At 43.4% G+C, this 18,837-nt stretch overlaps 1 protein-coding gene across 5 annotated transcripts in view; it reads left to right on the top strand.

The window, feature by feature from the left end:
• The window catches only part of RPL6 (ribosomal protein L6), a 61,204-nt gene that overhangs the window by 34,683 nt on the left and 7,684 nt on the right, over positions 1-18,837 (top strand). The window contains exon 1 of one of the 5 annotated variants that reach the window (XM_038763849.1): positions 10,558-10,583. The exons of 1 other annotated variant lie outside the window; for it this stretch is intronic. Coding sequence is in view for 1 of the 4 variants with exons in the window: in XM_038763845.1 (XP_038619773.1) it covers positions 18,474-18,500 (27 nt within the window). In the remaining 3 variants the exon portion in view is untranslated. 3 more of the 5 variants (XM_038763845.1, XM_038763846.1, XM_038763847.1) reach the window with 3 other exon arrangements.

Genomic DNA, 18,837 nt, shown 5'->3' on the forward strand with positions numbered 1-18,837 from the left:
TATATTTCTTAAGTGCTTTTTATCACTAGTGATAATGGTATTTGTTGATCACTTATTATGGTGTTGGACCCTTATTAATAATCATTGTTATATTTCTTTAAGCACTTGTAATAATGGTATTTGTTGAGCACTTATTAATAATGATTGTTATTCATTCAGCCGTATTTATTGAGTGCTTACTGTGTGCAGAGCACTGTACTATATGGTGTTGGGCCCTTATTGATGACAATTATCATGTTTCTTAAGAGCTTCTTATTAATAATGGTATTTGATAAGCCCTTATTAATAATTACGGTGTTGGGCCCTTAGTTATATTTCTTAAGTGCTAGTTATGAATAATAGTGGTATTTGTTGAGTGCCTATTAATAATTATTATGGTGTTGTGGCCTAATTAATGATCAGTATTATATTTCTTAAGCATTTGTTATTAATAATAATGGTATTTGCTGAGCGCTTATTAATAATTATGGTGTTGGGCCCCTACTAATAATTATTATTATATTTTTAAAGTGCTTGTTAATAATAATAATGGTATTTGATGAGCATTTATTAGTAATAATTATTATTATGGTGTTGGGACCTTAATAATTAATATATTTCTTAAGTGCTTGTTATTAATGTTTATAATGGTATTTGTTGAGCACTCATTAATTATTGTGTTGTTGAGCCCTAATTAATAATAATCATATTTATTAAGCACTTATTATCAATGCTAATAATGGTATTTGTTGAGCATTTATTAATAATTGTGTTGTTATGCCCCTTATTATTACTGTCTTTGTTAGGCACTTATCAATGGTTATGATGGTATTTGTTGAGTGCTTATTAATTATAATTATTATGTTAATCCCTTATTAATAATCATTATTTTTGTTAAACACTTACTAATGATGATAATGGTATTTGTTGAGTGCTTATCAATAATTAATATGTTGTTGTTAAGCCCTTATTAAAAATGATCATTACATTTGTTAAGTGCTTACTAATAATAATACTGGTGTTTTTTGGGCGCTTATGAATTATTCATTCATTCATTCATTCAATCGTATTTATTGAGCGCTCACGGTGTGCAGAGCACTGTACTAAGAGCTTGGGAAGTACAAGTTCATTCATTCATTCATTCAATCGTATTTATTGAGCGCTTACTGTGTGCAGAGCACTGTACTAAGCGCTTGGGAAGTACAAGTTGGCAACGTATAGAGACGGACCCTCCCCAACAGCGGGCTCACAGTCTAGAAGGGGGAGACAGACAACAAAACAAAACATATCAACAAAATAAAATAAATAGAATAGTAAATATGTACGAGTAAAATAAATAGAGTAATAAATCTGTCCAAACATATATACAGGTGCTGTGGGGAGGGGAAGGAGGTAAGGCGGGGGGGAGGGGGAGGGGGAGAGGAAGGAGGGGGCTCAGTCTGGGAAGGCCTCCTGGAGGAGGTGAGCTCTCAGTAGGGCTTTGAAGGGAGGAAGAGAGCTAGCTTGGCGGATGGGCAGAGGGATTGAGGGCATTCCAGGCCCGGGGGAGGACGTGGGCTGGGGGTCGATGGCGGGACAGGCGAGAATGAGGCCTAACGGTGAGGAGGTGAGCGGCAGAGGAGCAGAGGGTGCGGGCTGGGCTGGAGAAGGAGAGAAGGGAGTTGAGGTAGGAGGGGGCGAGGGGATGGACAGCCTTGAAGCCGAGAGTGAGGAGTTTTTGCCTGATGCGTAGGTTGACTGGTAGCCACTGAAGATTTTTGAGGAGGGGAGTAACATGCCCAGAGAGTTTCTGCACAAAGATGATCCGGGCAACAGCGTGAAGTATAGACTGAAGTGGGGAGAGACAGGAGGATGGGAGATCAGAGAGGAGGCTGATGAAGTAATCCAGTCAGGATAGGATGAGAGATTGAACCAGCAGGGTAGTGGTTTGGATGGAGAGGAAAAGGCGGATCTTGGCAATGTTGTGGAGGTGAGACCGGTAGGTTTTGATGACGGATCAGATGCGAGGGGTGAATGAGGGGGCAAAGTCGAGGATGACACGAAGGTTGCGGGCTTGTGAGATGGGAAAGATGGTAGTGCCGTCCACAGTGATGGGAAAGTCAGGGAGAGGGGCAGGGTTTGGGAGGAAAGACAAGGAGCTCAGTCTTGGACATATTGAGTTTTAGATGGCGGGCAGACATCCAGATGGAGATGTCTTGAAGGCCGGAGGAGACAAGAGCCTGAAGGGAGGGAGAGAGGGCAGGGCCAGAGATGTAGATTTGGGTGTCATCGGTCTAGAGATGATAGTTGAAGCCGTGGGAGCGAATGAGGTCACCAAGGGAGTGAGTGGAGATCGAGAACAGAAGGGGACCAAGCACTGATCCTTGAGGAACCCCTACAGTAAGGGGATGGGAGGGGGAGGAGGAGCCCAAAAAAGAGACTGAGAATGAACGGCCGGAGAGATAAGAGGAGAACCGGGAGAGGATGGAGTCTGTGAAGCCAAGGTTGGATAGCGGGTTGAGGAGAAGGGGGTCGTCCACAGTGTCGAAGGCAGCTGGGAGGTCGAGGAGGATTAGGACAGAGTAGGAGCTGTTGGATTTGGCAAGCAGGAGGTCATTGGTGACCTTTGAGAGGGATGTGTCTATGGAGAGAAGGGGATGGAAGCCAGATTGGAGGGGGTCGAGGAGAGAGTTGGCGTTGAGGAATTCGAGGCGGCGCGTGTAGACGACTCGTTCGAGTACTATTATGGTGTTTGTTGAGCCCTTATTAATACTAATAATTACTACTATTGTATCAGTTCAGGGCTTAATAATAATGGTATTTGTTGCTCACTTATTAATAATGATTATTATTGTGGTGGTGTTGAGCCCTTGATAATAATAATTATTATTGTTATATTTTAAGTGCTTATTATTATTGCTGATAATAATGGTATTTGTTGGGCACTTATTGATAATTATGATGTTTGTTGAGCCCTTGTTAATACTAATAATTATTATTATTGTATTTGTTTGGCATTTAATAATCATCATGGTGCTTGTTGAGCACTCATTAATAATTATTACTGCAGTCGTGTTGGACCCTTAATAAGTTTTATTATTCTGTTTTAAGCACTTAGTATTATTGATAATCGTGGTATTTCTTGGGCGGCTTATTATTATTATGGTGTTTGTTAAGCCTTTAACAATAATAAATATCATTATTGTATTTGTTTGGCATATAATAATAATAATGGTATTTGTTGAGCTCTTATTAACTGTAATCATTATGGTTGAGCCCTTAAATACTATATAAGGGCTTATATGCTGAGCCTTTATTATTATTATTATTAATTATTATTATTATTATTGTATTTGCTACGCTCTTATTAATAATAATGATAATGGTATTTGCTTGTCACATTAATTATTATTATGGTGTTTGTTGTGCCCATATTAATCATAGTTATGTTTGACTCCTATTAATAATAAAAATTAATTGTATTGTGCAATGTTAACTATTGTATTTTTGAACACTTATTAATAATTATAATAGTATTTGTTGAGAACTTATTAATACTAATAGTAATAATGGTATTTTTTGAGCACTTAATAACAATTATTATGGTATTTGTTAAGCTGTTATTCATAATAATCGTATTTGTTGAATGCTGATTAATAATAATTATTGTCATTATTATGGTATTTGTTAAGCGTTTACAATGTGCCAGGCACTGTACTAAGCACAGGGGTGGTTATAAGCAAATCGGGTTGGACATAGTCCCTTGTCCCAAGTGGGGCTCACAGACTCAACCCCCGTTTTACAGATGAGGGAACTGAGGCACAGAGAAGTGAAGTGACTTGTCCAAGGTGCTACACAGCGGACAAGTGCCGGAGCCAGGAATAGAACCCATGACCTTCTGGTTCCTAGGCCCGGGCTCTAACCACTGTGCCGTGCTGCTTCTCTAATAATGGCATTGGTTAAGCGCTTATGTACGAACTCTGGGCGGTAAGAGCTAGGCAGGGCGTTCAAGAGATAATAATAATTGTGGTATTTATTAAACGCTTACTGTGGGCACTGTACTAACCGCTGGGGTGGGTACAAACAAATCGGGTTGGCCACAGTCCCTGTCCCACCCTCGGCCTCACCGACATTAGCCGTTCCCACAAAAACACCCAGGTTTCCTTTTCATAATGTGAGACTGTGAGCCCACTGTTTTAGACTGTTTTTAGACAGTCTAAACACTGTTTAGACACTGCTTTTAGACTGTGAGCCCACTGTTGGGTAGGGACCGTCTCTATATATTGCCAATTTGTACTTCCCAAGCGCTTAGTACAGTGCTCTGCACATAGTAAGCGCTCAATAAATACGATTGATGATAATGGGACGTTGCCAGGAAGTTAGGAAAAGTCCCTATCTGTGGGTGTCCGCTCGTCACACCGATTTAATTCCGAGAGCCTACCTGGAGGCGGTGGGCTTGGAAATCATCTCTTCTCGGTAAAATGACTCAAAAGCCCAGGACACCGGTTTCTTTTTCATAATGAAACGTCGCAAGGAGGTGAGGGAAGGTGCAGATCTGGGGGTGCCCGCCTTCCGCATCAATTTAATTTCAAAAGTCTATCTGGAGATGGTGGGATTGGAAGTAATCTCCTCTTGGTAAAGTGACTCAAGAGCACAGGGTCACCCGTTTCTTTTTCATAGTGAAACGTCGCAAGGAGGTGAGGAAAGCGCTCAATAAATACAATTGAATGAGTGAATGAAAGAAAGGTGCAGAGCTGGGGGTGCTCGCCCTCCGCATCAATTTATATATGTTTGTATATATTTATTACTCTATTTCTTTCTTTATTTATTTTACTTGTACATATTTATTTATTTTATTTTGTTAGTATGTTTGGTTTTGTTCTCTGCCTCCCCCTTTTAGACTGTGAGCCCACTGTTGGGTAGGGACCGTCTCTATATGTTGCCAACTTGGACTTCCCAAGCGCTTAGTATAGTGCTCTGCACACAGTAAGCGCTCAATAAATACGATTGATTGATTGATTGATCAATTTAATTTCAAAAGTCTATATCTGGAGGCGGTGGGATTGGAAGTAATCTCCGCTTGGTAAAGTGACTCAAGAGCACAGGGTCACCGGTTTCTTTTTCACAGTGAAACGTCGCAAGGAGGTGAGGAAAGGTGCTGAGCTGGGGGTTGCCCCCCCTCCGCATCAATTTATATATGTTTGTATATATTTATTACTCTATTTCTTTATTTATTTATTTTACTTGTACATATCTATTCTATTTATTTTATTTTGTTAGTATGTTTGGTTTTGTTCTCTGCCTCCCCCTTTTAGACTGTGAGCCCACTGTTGGGTAGGGACCGTCTCTATATGTTGCCAACTTGGACTTCCCAAGCGCTTAGTATAGTGCTCTGCACACAGTAAGCGCTCAATAAATACGATTGATTGATTGATTGATCAATTTAATTTCAAAAGTCTATATCTGGAGGCGGTGGGATTGGAAGTAATCTCCGCTTGGTAAAGTGACTCAAGAGCACAGGGTCACCGGTTTCTTTTTCATAGTGAAATGTCGCAAGGAGGTGAGGAAAGGTGCAGAGCTGGGGGTTGCCCCCCCTCCGCATCAATTTATATATGTTTGTACATATTTATTACTCTATTTATTTATTTTGCTTGTACATATCTATTCTATTTATTTTATTTTGTTAGTATGTTTGGTTTTGTTCTCTGTCTCCCCCGTTTAGACTGTGAGCCCACTGTTGGGTAGGGACCGTCTCTATATGTTGCCAACTTGGACTTCCCAAGCGCTTAGTACAGTGCTCTGCACACAGTAAGCGCTCAATAAATATGATTGATTGATTGATTGATCAATTTAATTTCAAAAGTCTATCTGGAGGCAGTGGGATTGGAAGTAATCTCCGCTTGGTAAAGTGACTCAAGAGCACAGGGTCACCGGTTTCTTTTTCATAGTGAAACGTCGCAAGGAGGTGAGGAAAGGTGCAGAGCTGGGGGTTGCCCCCCCCCCCCCCGCATCAATTTATATATGTTTGTACATATTTATTACTCTATTTATTTCTTTATTTATTTATTTTACTTGTACATATCTATTCTATTTATTTTATTTTGTTAGTATGTTTGGTTTTGTTCTCTGTTCTCCCCCTTTTAGACTGTGAGCCCACTGTTGGGTAGGGACCGTCTCTATATGTTGCCAACTTGGACTTCCCAAGCGCTTAGTACAGTGCTCTGCACACAGTAAGCGCTCAATAAATACGATTGATTGATTGATTGATCAATTTAATTTCAAAAGTCTATCTGGAGGCGGTGGGATTGGAAGTAATCTCCGCTTGGTAAAGTGACTCAAGAGCACAGGGTCACCAGTTTCTTTTTCATGGTGAAACGTCGCAAGGAGGTGAGGAAAGGTGCAGAGCTGGGGGTTGCCCGCCCTCCGCATCAATTTATATATGTATGTATATATTTATTACTCTATTTATTTATTTATTTATTTTACTTGTACATATCTATTCTATTTATTTTATTTTGTTAGTATGTTTGGTTTTGTTCTCTGTCTCCCCCTTTTAGACTGTGAGCCCACTGTTGGGTAGGGACTGTCTCTATATGTTGCCAACTTGGACTTCCCAAGCGCTTAGTACAGTGCTCTGCACACAGTAAGCGCTCAATAAATACGATTGATTGATCAATTTAATTTCAAAAGTCTATCTGGAGGCAGTGGGATTGGAAGTAATCTCCGCTTGGTAAAGTGACTCAAGAGCACAGGATCACCGGTTTCTTTTTCATAATGAAACGTTGCAAGGAGGTGAGGAAAGGTGTAGATCTGGGGGTGACCGCCTTCCACATCAATTTAATTTCAAAAGTCTATCTGGAGGCGGTGGGATTGGAAGTAATCTCCACTTGGTAAAGTGACTCAAGAGCCCAGGGTCACCGGTTTCTTTTTCATAGTGAAACGTCGCTAGGAGGTGAGGAAAGCGCTCAATAAATACAATTGAATGAATGAATGAAAGAAAGGTGCAGAGCTGAGGGTGCTCGCCCTCCGCATCAATTTATATATGTTTGTACATATTTATTACTCTATTTATTTATTTTGCTTGTACATATCTATTCTATTTATTTTATTTTGTTAGTATGTTTGGTTTTGTTCTCTGTCTCCCCCTTTTAGACTGTGAGCCCACTGTTGGGTAGGGACCGTCTCTATATGTTGCCAACTTGGACTTCCCAAGCGCTTAGTACAGTGCTCTCCACACAGTAAGCGCTCAGTAAATACGATTGATTGATTGATTGATTGATCAATTTAATTTCAAAAGTCTATATCTGGAGGCGGTGGGATTGGAAGTAATCTCCGCTTGGTAAAGTGACTCAAGAGCCCAGGGTCACCGGTTTCTTTTTCATAGTGAAACATTGCAAGGAGGTGAGGAAAGGTGCAGAGCTGGGGGTTGCCCCCCCTCTGCATCAATTTATATATGTCTGTACATATTTATTACTCTATTTATTTATTTATTTTACTTGTACATATCTATTCTATTGATTTTATTTTGTTAGTATGTTTGGTTTCGTTCTCTGTCTTCCCCTTTTAGACTGTGAGCCCACTGTTGGGTAGGGACCGTCTCTATATGTTGCCAACTTGGACTTCCCAAGCGCTTAGTACAGTGCTCTCCACACAGTAAGCGCTCAATAAATATGATTGATTGATTGATTGATTGATCAATTTAATTTCAAAAGTCTATCTGGAGGCAGTGGGATTGGAAGTAATCTCCGCTTGGTAAAGTGACTCAAGAGCACAGGGTCACCCGTTTCTTTTTCATAGTGAAACGTCGCAAGGAGGTGAGGAAAGGTGCAGAGCTGGGGGTGCCCGCCCTCCGCATCAATTTATATATGTTTGTATATATTTATTACTCTATTTCTTTATTTATTTATTTTACTTGTACATATCTATTCTATTTATTTTATTTTGTTAGTATGTTTGGTTTCGTTCTCTGTCTCCCCCTTTTAGACTGTGAGCCCACTGTTGGGTAGGGACCGTCTCTATATGTTGCCAACTTGGACTTCCCAAGCGCTTAGTACAGTGCTCTCCACACAGTAAGCGCTCAGTAAATACGATTGATTGATTGATTGATCAATTTAATTTCAAAAGTCTATCTGGAGGCAGTGGGATTGGAAGTAATCTCCGCTTGGTAAAGTGACTCAAGAGCCCAGGGTCACCGGTTTCTTTTTCATAGTGAAACGTCGCTAGGAGGTGAGGAAAGGTGCAGAGCTGGGGGTTGCCCCCCCTCTGCATCAATTTATATATGTTTGTATATATTTATTACTCTATTTCTTTATTTATTTATTTTACTTGTACATATCTATTCTATTTATTTTATTTTGTTAGTATGTTTGGTTTTGTTCTCTGTCTCCCCCTTTTAGACTGTGAGCCAACTGTTGGGTAGGGACCGTCTCTATATGTTGCCAACTTGTACTTCCCAAGCGCTTAGTATAGTGCTCTGCACACAGTAAGCGCTCAATAAATACGATTGATTGATTGATTGATTGATTGATTGATTGATCAATTTAATTTCAAAAGTGTATCTGAAGGCGGTGGGATTGGAAGTAATCTCCGCTTGGTAAAGTGACTCAAGAGCCCAGGGTCACCGGTTTCTTTTTCATAATGAAACGTCGCAAGGAGGTGAGGAAAGGCGCAGAGCTGGGGGTTGCCCCCCCTCCACATCAATTTATATATGTTTGTATATATTTATTACTCTATTTCTTTATTTATTTATTTTACTTGTACATATCTATTCTATTTATTTTATTTTGTTAGTATGTTTGGTTTTGTTCTCTGTTCTCCCCCTTTTAGACTGTGAGCCCACTGTTGGGTAGGGACCGTCTCTATATGTTGCCAACTTGTACTTCCCAAGCGCTTAGTATAGTGCTCTGCACACAGTAAGCGCTCAATAAATATGATTGATTGATTGATCAATTTAATTTCAAAAGTCTATATCTGGAGGCGGTGGGATTGGAAGTAATCTCCGCTTGGTAAAGTGACTCAAGAGCACAGGGTCACCGGTTTCTTTTTCATAGTGAAACATCGCAAGGAGGTGAGGAAAGGTGCAGAGCTGGGGGTTGCCCCCCCGTCCGCATCAATTTATATATGTTTGTATATATTTATTACTCTATTTCTTTATTTATTTATTTTACTTGTACATATCTATTCTATTTATTTTATTTTGCTAGTATGTTTGGTTTTGTTCTCTGTCTCCCCCTTTTAGACTGTGAGCCCACTGTTGGGTAGGGACTGTCCCTATATGTTGCCAACTTGTACATCCCAAGCGCTTGGTACAGTGCTCTGCACACAGTAAGCGCTCAATAAATACGATTGATTGATTGATTGATTATCAATTTAATTTCAAAAGTTTATCTGGAGGCAGTGGGATTGGAAGTAATCTCCGCTTGGTAAAGTGACTCAAGAGCACAGGATCACCGGTTTCTTTATCATAATGAAACGTTGCAAGGAGGTGAGGAAAGGTGTAGATCTGGGGGTGCCCACCTTCCGCATCAATTTAATTTCAAAAGTCTATCTGGAGGCAGTGGGATTGGAAGTAATCTCCGCTTGGTAAAGTGACTGAAGAGCCCGGGGACACCGGTTTCTTTTTCATAATTCATTCAATCATATTTATTGAGCACTTACTGTGTGCAGAGCACTGTACTATGCCCATGGGAGAGTACTATGCCCATGGGAGGGGAAGCAGCGTGGCTCAGTGGAAAAGAGCCCGGGCTTTGGAGTCAGAGGCCGTGGGTTCAAATCCCGGCTCCGCTAATTAGCTGTGTGACTTTGGGCAAGTCACTTAACTTCTCTGGGCCTCAGTTACCCCATCTGTAAAATGGGGATTAAGACTGTAAGCACCCCCGTGGGACAACCTGATCACTTTGTAACCTCCCCAGCGCTTAGAGCAGTGCTTTGCACATAGTAAGCACTTAATAAATGCTATTATTATTATTATTACAATATAACAATAAGCGGATGCATTCCCTGCCCACAGTGAGCTTACAGAAGGTGCATATCTTTGGGTACCCCGTCTCCACACCAGTTTAGTTTCAAGATTGGAAGTGATTTTCACTCAGTAAAGTGACTGAAGAGCACAGTCCAAACTTTTTATGACATTAGCCATATTCGAGGGCGGTCCATAAGGGGTGTGTCTAAACTTGTGTAACCTGTAGCGGATCACAAACACCCCCATTCTTAATTCCGAGGGCACCGAAGCGCGTATTCTGACCAGACTGTCTCGATAATGGAAAGCTTCAGATGTCAAAAAAAAAAGATTTGTACCTTCAACTAAACTGTAACTAATGTTTATTGTTATTTGTACTTCCCAAGCGCTCAGTACAGTGCTCTGCACACAGTAAGCGCTCAGTAAATACGATTGAATGAATGAATGAATTGAAAATCCTCGTTGGGCTGTTTAGCCTCCCGCTACAGATTAAACCCCTGGATGGTGGATTCAAAAGAACAAGCTGCAAACACCCACAGATGGACACCCTGGCAACCGGGTGGTGTAACGTGGGAAAGTATTAGAAAATATATCCAACATCATAGCCTCCTCTCTTAGGAGAACATGAATTATAGTGGGCCTGATCTCACAGCAGAAATCCATTACAGTAGGTGTGACAGTTTTATTCAGTTCCTATTTTGTGCATCATACCCTTATGTCAGAGGAAATTGAGACACGCAATGTTCTAATGTTGGAGGTGGTCCTTCCTTTGCTGTGCCGCTCCTATGTACACATCATCCTTTCAAGGCCCTGCTGAGATCTCACCTCCTCCAGGAGGCCTTCCCAGACTGAGCCCTTTCCTTCCTCTCCCCCTCATCCCCCCCTCCATCCCCCCCATCTTACCTCCTTCCCTTCCCCACAGCACCTGTATATATGTATATATGTTTGTACATATTTATTACTCTATTTATTTATTTATTTATTTTACTTGTACATATCTATTCTATTTATTTTATTTTGTTAGTATGTTTGGTTTTGTTCTCTGTCTCCCCTTTAGACTGTGAGCCCACTGTTGAGTAGGGACTGTCTCTATATGTTGCCAATTTGTACTTCCCAAGCGCTTAGTACAGTGCTCTGCACATAGTAAGCGCTCAATAAATACGATTGATGATGATGATGATGATCATATAGGAATTGAATGCAAGGTATGGCGAGTGCTCCTGAGCTTTCCGTATTTGTCTTTTAGACTGTGAGCCCACTGTTGGGTAGGGACTGTCTCTATATGTTGCCAACTTGTACATCCCAAGCACTTAGTCCAGTGCTCTGCACACAGTAAGCGCTCAATAAATACGATTGATTGACTGATTGATTGATTGATTTGTCCCTCACCCCTGTGCATAAACTCTAATGCTAACCTTCTCACTGTGTATCCATCTCGTCTATCTTGCCGCAACGTGCCTCTGGCCTGGAATGCCCTCCCTCCATATATCCAAAATACACCTTCCGCCCCTTCAAAGTCTTCTTGTAAGCACATCAATCAATCAATCAATCAATCGTATTTATTGAGCGCTTACTGTGTGCAGAGCACTGTACTAAGCGCTTGGGAAGTACAAGTTGGCAACATATAGAGACAGTCCCTACCCAACAGTGGGCTCACAGTCTAAAAGGGGGAGACAGAGAACAAAACCAAACATACTTACAAAATAAAATAAATACAATGGATATGTACAAATAAAATAAATAAATAGAGTAATAACTATGTACAAACATATATACAGGTGCTGTGGGGAAGGGAAGGAGGTAAGATGAGGGGGATGGAGAGGGGGACGAGGGGGAGAGGAAGGAAGGGGCTCAGTCTGGAAAGGCCTCCTGCAAGAGGCCATCTCCTCCAAGGGGCCTTCCCTGACTAAGCCCTTCTTTCCCCTTCCCCCATTCCCTTCCGCGTCACCCTGATGTGCTTCCTTTATCCTCCGTCCCAGCCCCACAGCGTTTATAGAGAAGCAGCGTGGCTCAGTGGAAAGAGCACGGGCTTTGAAGTCAGAGGTCATGGGTTTGAATCCCGGCTCCACCACATGTCTGCTGTGTGACCTTGGGCAAGTCACTTAACTTCTCTGAGCCTCAGTTACCTCATCTGTAAAATGGGGATTAAGACTGTGAGCCCCACGTGGGACAACCTGATCACTTTGTATCCCCCCAAGCGCTTAGAACAGTGCTTTGCACATAGTAAGCGCTTAAATGCCAACATTATTATTATTATTATTATGTACATCTTGTCTTGTCTTATGCCGTGGAGTCGTATCCGACCCATACTGATGCAATGGACAAGTCTCTCCCAGAACACCCCGCCTCCATCAGCAATCGCTCCGGTAGTGTATCCGCAGAGTTTTCTCGATAAAGATATGGAAGCGGTTTACCGTTGCCTCCTTCCGCGCAGTCAACTTGAGTCTCCACCCTCGACTCTCTCCTATGTCGCTGCTGCCCGGCACGGGTGAGTTTTGACTCGTAGCATGTCGCCTTCCACTTGCTAGCCCCTGCCCAAACTGGGAATGGGATGGGATGGACAGGCCTCTGCTTGACTCTCCTTCCTGTAGTCGAGACTGATAGAGGACTGGAAACTCTCCGGGTACCACCCTGAGAGGGGCTTATCATCATCAATCGTATTTATTGAGCGCTTACTGTGTGCAGAGCACTGTGTATATAACATTAGTTTAGTTTTGTTCTCTGTCTCCCCCTTCTAGACTGTGAGCCCACTGTTGGGTAGGGACCGTCTCTAGATGTTGCCAACTTGTACTTCCCAAGCGCTTAGTAAAGTGCTCTGCACACAGTAAGCACTCAATAAATACGATTGATTGATTGATTGATTCACATTCTCTGTGCCTCAGTTCCCTCATCTGTAAAATGGGGATTAAAACTGTGAGCCCCCCGTGGGACAATCTGATCACCTTGTAACCTCCCCAGCGCTTAGAACAGTGCTTTGCACATAGTAAGTGCTTAACAAATGCCATCATCATTATTATTATTCATTCATTCCTTCAATCGTATTTATTGAGCGCTTACTGTATGAAAAGCACTGTACTAAGCGCTTGGGAAGTACAAGTCGGGAACATGTAGAGACGGTCCCTACCCAACAACGGGCTCACAGTCTAGAAGGGGGAGACAGACACCTTACCTCCTTCCCTCCCCCACAGCACCTGTATATATGTTTGTACGTATTTATTACTCCATTTATTTATTTTACTTGTACATATTTATTCTACTTATTTTATTTTGTTAATACGTTTTGTTTTGTTCTCTGTCTCCCCCTTCTAGACTGTGAGCCCACTGTTGGGTAGGGACCATCTCTATATGTTGCCAACTTGTACTTCCCAAGCGCTTAGTACAGTGGTCTGCACACAGTAAGTGCTCAAGAAATACGATTGAATGAATGAACAATGAATATGATTGAATGAATGAATGAATGTTGGGTAGGGACCATCTGTATGTGTTGCCAACTTGTACTTCCCAAGCGCTTAGTCCAGTGCTCTGCACACAGTAAGCGCTCAAGAAATACGATTGAATGAATGAATGAACACAACAAAGCGTGTCTGTCTCCCCCTTTTAAACTGTAAGCTCATCATGAGCAGGGACTGTGTCTCTTTATTGTTATGTTGTACTCTCCCGATCGATTAGTACAGTGCTTTGCACAGAGTAAGCACTCAATAAATACTATTGAATTAATTTAAATTGAACGGGCACCAATCGCACCCCTGACCAGCGGAAGCAGATGGGCGACGTTATTAAGGTAACTGCCACGGGCGGCATCTGTTTCCGTGGCGTTCGCACAACCTCAAGACTGCTAGTAGCAATCAATCAATCAATCGTATTTATTGAGCGCTCACTGTGTGCAGAGCACTGTACTAAGCGCTTGGGAAGTACAAGTTGGGAACACATAGAGACAGTCCCTACCCAACAGTGGGAGCCAGCAACTGTATTTGACCCCAAAATACACTCCCAGGGGACATGTTACAGCATGGCTTAGTGGAAAGAGCACGAGCCCGGTAGTCAGAGGACCTGGGTTCTAATTCCGCCTCCGCCCCTTGCCTGCTGTGCGATGTTGGGCAAGTCACTTCACGTTGAGGTGCCTCGGTTTCCTCAGCTTGTAAAATGGGGATTCAATATCTGTTCTCCCTCCGTCTTGGATGGCGAGGCCCACAGGGCCCATGGTCCCATGCTTCCATGAGAAGCGGCTGGGGAGTCAGAGGTCGTGGGTTCTAATCCTGGCTCCACCACTTATCGGCCTTTTAGCCTTTCAGACTGTGAGCCCACTGTTGGGTAGGGACTGTCTCTATATGTTGCCGACTTGTACTTCCCAAGCGCTTAGTACAGTGCTCTGCACACAGCAAGCGCTCAATAAATACGATTGATGATTATCGGCTGGGTGACCTTGGGCAAGCCACCTAACTTCTCTGTGCCTCAGTTCCTCATCTGTAAAATGGGGATTAAGACCGTGAGCCCCACGTGGGACAGCCTGATAACCTTGCATCTATCCCAGAGCTTAGAATGGTGCTTGGTACAATCATATTTATTAACGCCTTATTAATCAATCAATCAATCAATCAATCAATCGTATTTATTGAGCGCTTACTGTGTGCAGAGCACTGTACTAAGCGCTTGGGAAGTACAAGTCGGCAACATATAGAGACGGTTCCTACCCAACAGCGGGCTCACAGTCTAGAAGGGGGAGACAGACAACAAAACAAAACAAGTAGACAGGCGTGAATACCATCGACAAATACCATCACCCTTTGGTGAGTAAGGACCATCTCTATATTCATTCATTCATTCATTCGTATTTATTGAGCGCTTACTGTGTGCAGAGCACTGGACTAAGCGCTTGGGAAGTCCAAGTAGTACAAGTACTATATGTTGCCGACTTGTACTTCCGAAGCGCTTAGTCCAGTGCTCTGCACACAGTAAGCGCTCAATAAATATAATTGAATGAATGAATTATTAGTACAGTGCTCTGCACACAGTAAGCGCTCAATAAATACGATTGATTGATTGATTGATTGATTGACAGGGGCTGCGTCCACGCTGATTAACTTGTATCTACCCCAACTCTTAGAACTGCGCTCGACACACAGTAGGCACTCAGCAGATACTTTAATTAAATTCATTCATTCATTCAATCGTATTTATTGAGCACTTACTGTGTGCAGAGCACTGGACTAAGAGCTTTGGAAGTACAAGTTGGCAACATATAGAGACGGTCCCTACCCAACAGCGGGTTCATAGTCTAGAAGGGGGAGACAGACAACAAAACAAAACATGTAGACAGGCGTCAAAGTCGTCAGAACAAATAGAATTAAAGCTCGATGCACATCATTAACAAAATAAATAGAATAGTAAATATGTGCAAGTAAAATAGAGTAATAAATCTGTACAAATCTAGACAAGGGCTGTGGGGAGGGGAAGGAGGTAGGGCGATGGGGACGGGGAGGAGGAGAGGAAAAGGGGGGCTCAGTCTGGGAAGGCCTCCTGGAGGAGGTGAGCTCTCAGTAGGGCTTTGAAGAAGAAGTGAAGCAGCGTGGCTCAGTGGAAAGAGAACGGGCTTTGGAGTCAGAGGTCATGGGTTCAAATCCCGGCTCCGCCACATGTCAGCTGTGTGACCTTGGGCAAGGCACTTCACTTCTCTGAGCCTCAGTTACCTCATCTATAAAATGGGGATTAAGACTGTGAGCCCCACGTGGGGCAACCTGATCACCTTGTATCCCCCAGCGCTTAGAACAGTGCTTTGCACATAGGAAGCGCTTCACAAATGCCGTTATTATTATTATTTGAAGGGAGGAAGAGAGCTAGTTTGGCGGATGTGTGGAGGGAGGGCATTCCAGGCCAGGGGGAGGATGTGGGCCGGGGACGACGGCGGGACAGGCGAAACCGAGGTACACTTAAATGGGCTAAGGGCTAAGTACAGTGCCAAGCGCTTAGTCCAGTGCTCTGCACACAGTAAGCGCTCAATAAGTAGCGGGGTTCAGTGGAAAGAGCCCGGGCTTTGGAGTCAGAGTTCATGGGTTCAAATCCCAGCTCCCCCACTTGTCAGCTGTGTGACTTTGGGCAAGTCACTTAACTTCTTTGGGCCTCAGTTACCTCATCTGTAAAATGGGGATTAAGACTGGGAGCCCCCTGTGGGACAACCTGATCACCTTGTAACCTTCCCAGCGCTTAGAACAGTGATTTGCACATAGTAAGCACATAAATACCATCATTATTATTATTACTTCACTTCTCTGTGCCTCAGTTCCCTCATCTGTAAAATGAGGATTAATAGTAATAACGGCATTTATTAAGCACTTTCTATGTGCAAAGCACTGTTCTAAGCGCTGGGGAGGTTATAAGGAGATGAGGTTGTCCCACGGGGGGGCTCACAGTCTTAATCCCCATTTTACAGAGGAGGGAACTGAGGCACAGAGAAGTGAAGTGACTTGCCCAAAGTCACACAGCAAAGTGGTGGACTCGGGATTCGAACCCATGACCCCTGACTCCAAAGTCCATGCTCTTTCTGCTGAGCCACGCTGCTTACTGTGAGCCCCCCCGTGGGACAACCTGGTCACCTTGTAACCTCCCCAGCGCTTAGAACAGTGCTTTGCACATAGCAAGCATGTACTAAATACCATCGTTATTGTTATTATTCCTTCACTTCTCTGTGCCTCAGTTCCCTCATCTGTAAAATGAGGATTAAGACTGTGAGCCCCCCATAGGACAACCTGATCATCTTGTAACCTCACCAGCGCTTAGAACAGGAATTTGCACATAGCAAGCGCTTAATAAATACCGTTTTTATTATTATTATTCCTTCACTTCTCTGTGCCTCAGTTCCCTCATCTGCAAAATGAGGATTAAGACTGTGAGCCCCCTGTGGGACAACCTGATCACCTTGTAACCTCACCAGTGCTTAGAACAGTGCTTTGCACGTAGCAAGCGGTTAATAAATACCATCCTTATTATTATTATTCCTTCACTTCTCTGTGCCTCAATTCCCTCATCTGTAAAATGAGGATTAAAACTGTGAGCCCCCCCGTGGGACAACCTGGTCACCTGGTCACCTTGTAACCTCCCCAGCGCTTAGAACAGTGCTTTGCACATAGCATGTACTAAATACCATCGTTACTGTTATTATTCCTTCACTTCTCTGTGGCTCAGTTCCCTCATCTGTAAAATGAGGATTAAAACTGTGAGCCCCCCGTGGGACAACCTGATCACCTAGTAACCTCACCAGTGCTTAGAACAGCGCTTTGCACGTAGCAAGCGTTTAATAAATACCATCCTTATTATTATTATTCCTTCACTTCTCTGTGCCTCAGTTCCCTCATCTGTAAAATGAGGATTAAAACTGTGAGCCCCCCGTGGGACAACCTGGTCACCTTGTAACCTCCCCAGCACTTAGAACAGTGCTTTGCACATAGCAAGCATGTACTAAATACCATCGTTATTGTTATTATTCCTTCACTTCTCTGTGCCTCAGTTCCCTCATCTGTAAAATGAGGATTAAGACTGTGAGCCCCCCATGGGACAACCTGATCATCTTGTAACCTCACCAGCGCTTAGAACAGGAATTTGCACATAGCAAGCGCTTAATAAATACCGTTTTTATTATTATTATTACTTCACTTCTCTGTGCCTCAGTTCCCTCATCTGTAAATTGAGGATTAAGACTGTGAGCCCCCCATGGGACAACCTGAGCAACTTGTAACCTCACCAGCGCTTAGAACAGGAATTTGCACATAGCAAGCGCTTAATAAATATCGTTTTTATTATTATTATTACTTCACTGTGCCTCAGTTCCCTCATCTGTAAAATGAGGATTAAAACTGTGAGCCCCCCTTGGGACAACCTGATCACCTTGTAACCTCCCCAGCGTTTAGAACAGCGCTTTGCACGTAGCAAGCGCTTAATAAATACCATCATCATTATTATTATTCCTTCACTTCTCTGCGCCTCAGTTCCCTCATCTGTAAAATGGGGATTAAGACTGTGAGCTCCCCGTGGGACAACCTGATCACCTTGTGACCTCACCAGCGCTTAGAACAGCGCTTTGCACATAGCAAGCGCTTAATAAATGCCATCATCATTATTATTATTCCTTCACTTCTCTGTGCCTCAGTTCCCTCATCTGTAAAATGAGGATTAAGACTGTGAGCCCCCCGTGGGACAACCTGGTCACCTTGTAACCTCCCCAGCGCTGAGAACAGTGCTTTGTACATAGCAAGCGCTTAATAAATGCTGTTATTATTATTATTATTTTATTTTTATTATTATTAAAGTACGACTGAACTGACAAGGGCCACTGACAATACTTTTAGACTGCGAGCCCACTGTTGGGTAGGGACTGTCTCTATATGTTGCCAACTTGTACTTCCCAAGCGCTTAGTACAGTGCTCTGCACACAGTAAGCGCTCAATAAACACGATTGATGATGACAAGGCAAGCAAAGGGCCACAGGCGGCCATTTTGTGGTGGGGGTGGAAACCGGAAGAGGAGGGCTTGCGGCCTTCCCCTTTATAAGGGCCCGGTAGCCCGGATGTTAACTCCTTTCCCCAGCAGGAAGGTAAGAATGGCGGGTGGCTGGACGCCGCTTCGCGTTTACAATCCGGCGCCATCCGGCCCGGGGAGGTTCCTTGCCGATGGCGACGTTGTGCGGACGCGTTCGGGGATCGTTCGGCGAGCCATCGGCGGCCCCGGATCGGCCGGACGGGGGTAACCGAGGCGGCGGGACCCACGGAGCGAGAAGCCGGGCCCAACGCGGCCTGCCATAATACACAGCACCCACGGGCTCCAATCCTCCTCCATCTTGGCGGGTGGGCCTCCTTGGGCAAATCGCTTCACTTCTCGGTCACCTAATAATAATGGTAGCATTTATTAAGCGCTTACTACGTGCAAAGCGC

This window comes from Tachyglossus aculeatus, chromosome 21 (genome assembly GCF_015852505.1).
Source record: "Tachyglossus aculeatus isolate mTacAcu1 chromosome 21, mTacAcu1.pri, whole genome shotgun sequence".
NCBI lineage: Eukaryota > Metazoa > Chordata > Mammalia > Monotremata > Tachyglossidae > Tachyglossus > Tachyglossus aculeatus.